This window comes from Hippopotamus amphibius, chromosome 17, assembly GCF_030028045.1.
Source record: "Hippopotamus amphibius kiboko isolate mHipAmp2 chromosome 17, mHipAmp2.hap2, whole genome shotgun sequence".
NCBI classification, from domain to species: Eukaryota; Metazoa; Chordata; class Mammalia; order Artiodactyla; family Hippopotamidae; genus Hippopotamus; species Hippopotamus amphibius.
This window is the reverse complement of record NC_080202.1, coordinates 56182041-56189729: the sequence shown is the minus strand read 5'-3', so window position 1 is coordinate 56189729 and position 7689 is coordinate 56182041. Positions and strand designations below refer to the sequence as shown.

The 7689-nt window shown below is 41.6% G+C and overlaps 1 protein-coding gene across 6 annotated transcripts in view; it reads left to right on the top strand.

Annotated features, from left to right (window-relative positions):
- Positions 1-7689, top strand: part of LOC130839989 (heterogeneous nuclear ribonucleoprotein D-like) — a 100610-nt gene that overhangs the window by 21258 nt on the left and 71663 nt on the right. For 3 of the 6 annotated variants that reach the window (XM_057714917.1, XM_057714916.1, XM_057714915.1), the window contains one exon: positions 329-7002. The exons of 2 other annotated variants lie outside the window; for them this stretch is intronic. In XM_057714917.1, coding sequence (XP_057570900.1) covers positions 4253-5059 — 807 coding nt within the window. In that variant the 5' untranslated portion in view covers positions 329-4252 and the 3' untranslated portion in view covers positions 5060-7002. Of the gene's footprint in view, positions 1-328; positions 7003-7689 lie in introns of those variants that run through there. One more of the 6 variants, XR_009049947.1, reaches the window with a different exon arrangement.

Below are 7689 nucleotides of genomic sequence, written 5' to 3'. Positions count from 1 at the left end.
CCAAGTCTGGGTGCAGCAACAGGTATCTGTCCAATTGCAGTGCTTCCTGGAAAGCTTCCTGGAGCCTCTGCATGTGGGCAGGAACAGGTCACTCTGGCTCAGTTCTCACAATTTAAAAAAATGCCGCACTTTGCCACCCAGCTGATGGGCACTACTTAGAACTGATGGTTTCAAGTCTTTTCTTTTAATCTTTATGGTTTTCAAATGCCAAAATCCCTGTCCATGTTAATTATCCCTGGATCAGCACCTTCTTCCAATTCCTCAGTTGTTGGTAAAACACGAGACCTTGCTCTACGCCCCCAAATCGCAACCTACCCTTCTCTCTCAGTGAAAGCTTCACCTACTTCATGAAAAAAAGGGGAATCACTATGAACGTCTTCAACTTTACATCTTCAGATCTACAAACTTGGCTGCCACCACAGCCCAGCCTCCACCTGCGTGGACTCCAGCCTCAAGTAGGAGAGGGCTCTCCTTCAGTGTGGGCTTGACCCTCCACCATCGTGTTAAGGATTCACCTCCCGTGCCTAAAAGGCAATACCCCACTTAGACCAGAGCCTCCTACCCACCACGTGGGGTTCTCCTTCCTGCTTGCAGCTTCCAGTCTCTCCACCCCTCTACTGTCTCCCAGCAGATCAGCCCTCTCCCCGAAGCTTTCTTTCCTATCCAGCCAGGACCCCGGGAGTCATAGTCTAAGAGCTACTCTCTCATTGTAACCCAGATTCTCTTGTATTCCTGGCTGTCAGCCCAGCAGAACTCTGACCTTAATTCACACTCTGATCTGCCTGTGCAGTGTCCCCCCCTCCCCCATGCTGCCCACTCCCTGGCCTGGCTGAGAGCTGCTGGCCAGTGTCTCATTCCAGAGTGGAATGGTACACATTGGGCGTCAGCTGGGCTCTCCACACCAGCTGGTTCCTTGTCCTTGGTTAGCTCCAGCTTTGATCCTGCTCAACAGTGATTCCAGAACATCACCTCTTTCCTCAAGCCTCCTCTTCTCCCTGCCATACCTTGGAGAGGGGAGCTTCAACTTCCCATGCCCCCAACTACAAAGTCACCTTCTGGCCAGAACTGTGAAGGGTCTGAGGCTTACCCTGTGTTCAAACTAACACATCAGCCTGCTACAGTTGCCAGCTGTTGACCTATTGCTTACAAAAAATGCCCTGGGACATAAATTGCTCTACAGACTCAGGTTCTTTGAAGAAGTAGCTCCTGAGGTTAGTGTCTGCTGTTTCTTTCCCTGGTTCTCTCCTGCAAACTAGCTGGCTTACACTTTAGCCTGTGTCTTCATGGAATCTACCAATCTCCTCCCAGTTGCCTTGCACCACAATCTCTTGTTTTGAGAGCATCCTTAGGCTTGAACTTCTCCATTCTCTGTTGCAAATAAAGTCAGTTCCTTTGGGAAGAGATTAGACCTGTCTGTTTTATAGCCTACTTCTCTCCCTAGGCAAAAATCTCTGAGCCTGTGCTCCAGCTGGGTGTTGGAACAACGTTGTGCTTCTCTCTGAGTGATACCCCTGTTTAGGAATTGACCATGTGGCGACTGCTTGCCTCTTCTGACATGGAACCGCTACTTTATGAGCCAGAGCAGAGATGGCCAAGGCCCCAGTATCCTCAGTGACATCATGCCCAAGGTGGAGCCCCCATTCCATGAATGGGGGCTGAGCAGAAGGGAGTCCCCACCTCTTGGTTACACTTGCCCAGAATTTAGCCTTAGCAGCAGATAGCTGGGGAAGGATGAAAAGTGCTAATGTGTTGCTCCTCCCAGAAAGAAAGCCCTCTGACCGAGAGCTGATGGGAGGTGGATTTCTGTGCACTTGACTGTACTAATCCAGAGTAGGGTTTTTGTCTCCACTGGCTGGGAGTAGGGAGGGAGGGCACGATTTTGGCTCAAAGACTCATCAATTTTTAGTAGATTTTCTTGAATAGGTGTTTCTTCATTTGCTGTATATCCATAGGACCATTTCCAGATACTTCAAATGGTTATCTTTTTATACTTTTCACCAGTTTCACTGCAGAGTGGGTCTGTGGAGTTCCATGGGCTGTCATGCTGGAAGTTTATACCCTGCAATGATTTTGTTTGTTTGTTTTTAAATATTTATTTATTTATTAAGGCTGCACTGGGTTTTAGTTGCAGAATGCAGACTCAGTTGCAGCAGGATCTAGTTCCCCCATGAGGGATCAAACCCGGGTCCTCTGCATTGAGAGCATGAAGTCTTACCCACTGGACCACCAGGGAAGTACCTAGTGGTTTTTAACTTAATGTTGGCTTTTCTGTTAATTTGTTATCTTACAATCATATTGTTTCAATCAGGGAAATTTGAATACAACCTGGATATTTCGTGAACCTAAGGAATTGTTAGCTTTTTTAGGTGTGATGGTAATATTATTTTAAAGAGTTCTTACCTCTTAGTAATACATACTGAAATACCTGCAGATGAAACAATATGATGCATGGGATTTGCTTAAAATAATCAAATGTGGACTATCATTGGGGTGGGGATAGGGGCTACAGATGAAACAAGATTGGCTATGAATTGATAATTTTTATGTTATGTTGTATTAGTACTTATGTTGATTATTATTAACATGAGCTGCGTGGTAGGAGTTCATTACACTATTCTTTATTCTTTCTACTTTTGTATATGTTTGAAATTTTCCATAATAAAAAGTTAATTTTTTTCTTTTGTCTACATGTGAAATATACTTCGTTAGATATCTTAGAAATGTAAGTCATCAAGTTGAATTAAAATCTTGAGGAGTATATATGCATACTTTTCACCTAAGATTACGTTTTACAGAACCGAGAGATCAAACTTCAAGTACTATAGGTTCTGAAACAATTTTTATAAGCATCTTTGTAGAAAAAAATTTTTTTTACTAAAATCAATTTATTTTTCTATCTGAAATGGCATGAATTTCAAGCAAGTTCCTAATCAAAATTTATCAGATGTTCTAATTATGTATCAGAAGCTAGTTTTGTCATTTCAATCAAAACCATTTTTTGATGATTATTTTATGAAAAAAAGCCATGATGAAAATTGTTCCAGTTGTATTTCAAGAATTTATAAGAAGACAAATTTATGCACTAAATTGAAGCTGAGTAGAAACTGAGCTTGCAAAGAGAAAATACAGTTGATGACAAAATTTTGAATATCAGCTGGGATGTTCTGGTTCAGTCAGAATATGGATTAGCGTTTGTGATTCAAACAATTAGTGCCTAATGCTGTTCAAGATGTAGAACGTTTCTTTTTTTCACATTCTTTTCTATAGACCTATTAATGGGAAGTTTTTTTTTCCAATCCCTTGAAAATGTCAGCTTCTAGAAAAAATGAATGTCATTTTGTCAGAAATGAGAAACTAGTTTTGACAATAGATAATTTGCCTATTTGTATGACAGTGCAGTTGATAAAATTTTGCACAATTATAATTGGCCTTGGTAACCAAAGGAAACAAGTGTTAAAATTATGAAACGAAGTGATTTCATCATTAATCTCAATTGTGCTGCCATAATATTGTATTTATTATAATGAATCAAGTATTCCCAAAATAAATCATGATGACTTATTATTTTTCTGTCTGTGATGCTTAACACTCTTCACTGGGGTTTTTTTTTTATTAGTTTGGAATCCAGATTGAATCCATTTGCTATCTTGATCCCAAATATTTTTCAAATCTGTGCTCCTCTCTCCACTCCTGCTATACGTGGCCCATATCCACTTGGGTTACAATTATTTTCTAATTCACCAGCCTGCCTTCCATCTTGTCCTCCCAAATTTACCTTTCGCTCAGCTAGCTGCCAGTGTGACCTATATAAGATGGAGATCTGACCATCTCTCTCTTCTGTTTAAAAATTTTCAGTGAGTCTGTATGACTGATAGCAATTTTTCGAGTATGAGAATACTTTTCTATATATAGGAAAGCCCTGCCCTCTAGGTTGAGAAACACTGTGGTAGAAGTTAAAGTATGACATTTTAGGAGATTGGTAAGTAATCATCAATGCAGACGTGAGCACTGACTGAAACCATGTGGCAATACTTGCTTATAAGGGTCCAGATGACCAGGAAGGCTTCTATTATACTTTTAAAAGAGCATCATTAGATTGTGCATCTATTAGGGCTCCGCGCAGTTTTCCTGGGGAGGATTTAGGGAACTCTTGGTTTGGGAACCTGTAGGCGACTGGTACCCAGATCCCCAGTATGCGCAATGATGAGTTTTTTAGGTGGAACGTTGGCTTGACAGCTGAGGAAGATGTAAAATGTTTATTGGAGGCTTGAGCTGGGATACAAGCAAGAAAGATTTGACTGAATATCTGTCTCGATTTAGGGAAGTTGTAGACTGCACAATTAAAACAGATCCAGTCACTGGACGATCAAGAGGATTTGGATTTGTGCTTTTCAGAGATGCTGCTAGTGTTAATAAGGTTTTGGAACTGAAAGAACACAAACTGGATGGCAAATTGATAGACCCTAAAAGGGCCAGAGCTTTAAAAGGGAAGGAACCCCCAAAAAAGGTTTTTGTGGGTAGATTGAGCCCAGATACTGCCGAAGAACAAATTAAAGAATATTTTGGAGCCTTTGGAGAGATTGAAAATATTGAACTTCCCATGGATACAAAAACAAATGAAAGAAGAGGATTTTGTTTTATAACATATACAGACGAAGAGCCAGTAAAGAAATTGTTAGAAAGCAGATATCATCAAATTGGTTCTGGGAAGTGTGAAATCAAAGTTGCACAACCCAAAGAGGTATATAGGCAGCAACAGCAACAACAAAAAGGAGGAAGAGGTGCTGCAGCTGGTGGACGAGGTGGTACTAGGGGTCGTGGCCGAGGTCAGGGCCAGAACTGGAACCAAGGATTTAATAACTATTATGATCAAGGATATGGAAATTACAGTAGTGCCTATGGTGGTGATCAAAACTATAGTGGCTATGGCGGCTATGATTATACTGGGTATAACTATGGATATGGACAGGGATATGCAGACTACAGTGGCCAACAGAGCACTTATGGCAAGGCATCTCGAGGGGGTGGCAATCACGAAAATAATCACCAGCCATACTAAAAGGGGACGTTGGAGAAAACAGGAAAAGATCGCTAAAGTAACCCATCTTGCAGGACGACATTGAAGATTGGTCTTCTGTTGATCTAAGATGATTATTTTGTAAAAGACTTTCTAGTGTACAAGACACAACTGTGTCCAACTGTATATAGCCGCCAGTTAGTTTTCTTTGTTTTTACTTTGTCTTTTGCTATATGTGTTATGACTCGATGTGGATTTGTGTTTATACCAATTTTATTTGTATGATTTCATGTTAAACCTCAAATAAATGCTTCCTTATGTGAAAAAAAAATTAAAAAAAATAAAAAAATAAAAAAAGAGCATCATTAAAATAAAAACACTAGACTAAACATTCCTTATAGGCTTCTGGATAAAGATGACAGATTGAACACATGCATTTATTTATATTCCCTCCTAAAACCCTACTAAGATGATAATAAAGGGAGTATTTTAAAAGCATAAGCCCACAAGGTTGAGGAAGAGAGGATGAGAGACCACAGCAACGCAGTTCTGCAAATTGAAAGCAGGAGGATAAGAGGAAACGAATTTAGCATCTCCAGATAGCTGCACACTGAGCTTTTAGTGGGGAGACAAGAACCAAACCAAGTTACACTATAGAAACTTCAAAGGGGTTAGGAGTTTTTGGCATTTTGTACCTCTGAAAATAGGATAAAGGGGTGAACTTAGTAAGGATTGATAGAAATCTGTTTAAGACAATTCCCGGCTACACAGTCTTCAACCATATGACTGCCCCTCAACCTTGGCAAAAAACCAGAGGCTTGTTTTCCTCTAGAGCAGGGGTCCCCAACCCCTGGGGCTGAGGACCATAGTGGTCTGGGGCCTGTCAGGAGCAGCAGGAGGTAAGTGGTGGGCCAGCGAGTGAAGCTTCATCTGCAGCTTCCCATCCCCTCCATCGCCTGCGTTACTGCCTGAGGCACCCCCAACCCCCCACATCTGTGGGAAAACTGTTTTCCACGAATCCGGTCCGTGGTGCCAGAAAGGTTGGGGATCACTGCTCTAGAGAGTTAGATAGAGTTAGATAGATCTGGAGGATACCAGGCACAGTTGAAGATGTGGTACATTAATGAAGCCAGGCATATTAAGGGAATGTATGAACACTGAATGTTCCCAGAGAGGAGGGCAAAGAAGACAACTGGATGGAAAATAGGAGAAAAAAAATTAAGAAAAAGTAAGAGAACCGATGCCCAAATAATAGAAGTTCTGGAAAGAGAGGGAAAAAGGGAAGGGTACAAATAGTCAATTATAATTCCAGGGACCTCCCCGGTGGTCCAGTGATTAAGGCTCTGTGCTTCCACTGCAGGGAGCGCAGGTTCAGTCCCTGATCAGGGAACTAAAATCCCGCATGCTGCATGGCACGGCCAAAAAAGTTTTTTTTTTTAAAGTATGGCGATAAATGCCAAAAGGCTTGGCTGGAAGATTTGAAAGTGGTTGACTCTGGGCAAGAGGAAGTAGTGAGAAGAGAGTAGCTGGGGCCTACTGATTTTGAAAACCGAAATTCTCATGGGGCTATTTAATTTTTTTTTAAAAATTAGAAAAGAAGAAACATAAAAAAAAATTCTCGTGGGGCATGTACAGATCAGATTTTGTCCTCAGGCCCAGTGCCTCAGAACAAAGCCAAGCTCTGATGCCTCTCATTCAAGGCTGTCCATGGTCTGGACTTTGCCTGCTACTCTAGTAATATTGCTGCCTTTTATTTTCTATGATAGCATCACCTGCTTTCTTGTAGATTTCCCGTATGCATGCCATTCTCACACTGGTGGCCTTGCTTCTACACTCCTCTTTGCCTGGCTTATTTCTTCCCTACTGCCCCCAATCCCCATCTCCCCCACCTTTTCTGCCTTCCTGCAGGTTATTTTTGGCATTCCGTTTTGATTTATTTGTAGTGGTTTGGGTGGTTTTTTAATTTTTTTTGGCTGCGCCACACAGAATGTGGGGGCTACTCTTTGCTGAAGTGCACGGGCTTCTCAGTGTGTTGGCTTCTCTTGTTGCAGAGCATGGGCTGTAGGTGCACGGGCTTCAGTAGTTGCAGCACTCAGGCTCAGTAGTTGTGGCCCGAGGGCTCTAGAGCACAGGCTCAGTAGTTGTGGCCCACAGGCTTAGTTGCTCCATGGCATTTGGGATCTTCCTGGACCAGGGATTAAACCCATGTCCCCTGCATTGGCAGGCGGATTCTTAACCACTGTGCCAACATGGACGTCCCCATAGCTGGCATCTTTATCTTTTTCTCAATCTCAGGGAGAAAATTTTTTATATTTTGCCATTTAGAATGATATTTGTTGCTGCCTTTTTTTGTAGCTGTTCTTTATCAGATTAAGGAAGCTCCCCTCCATTCCCAGTTTGCTAAAAATTTAAAAAATTGTAAATGGGTGTTGAATTTTGAATTTTTTCAAACGCGTTTCCTGAACCAATTGAGATAATCCTATTAGGTTTCTCTTTTCTCTCTTTTAACGTGAATTATATTGATTGCTTTTGCCATCGCATATTTTAAATTGAGGAATAATTCGTATATACTGAATTACATAGACTTTGGTATACAGTTCAGTGGATTCTGAAATTGCATACACTCATGTAACCCACACCCCATCAAAAAATAGACATTTCCATGACCCTTC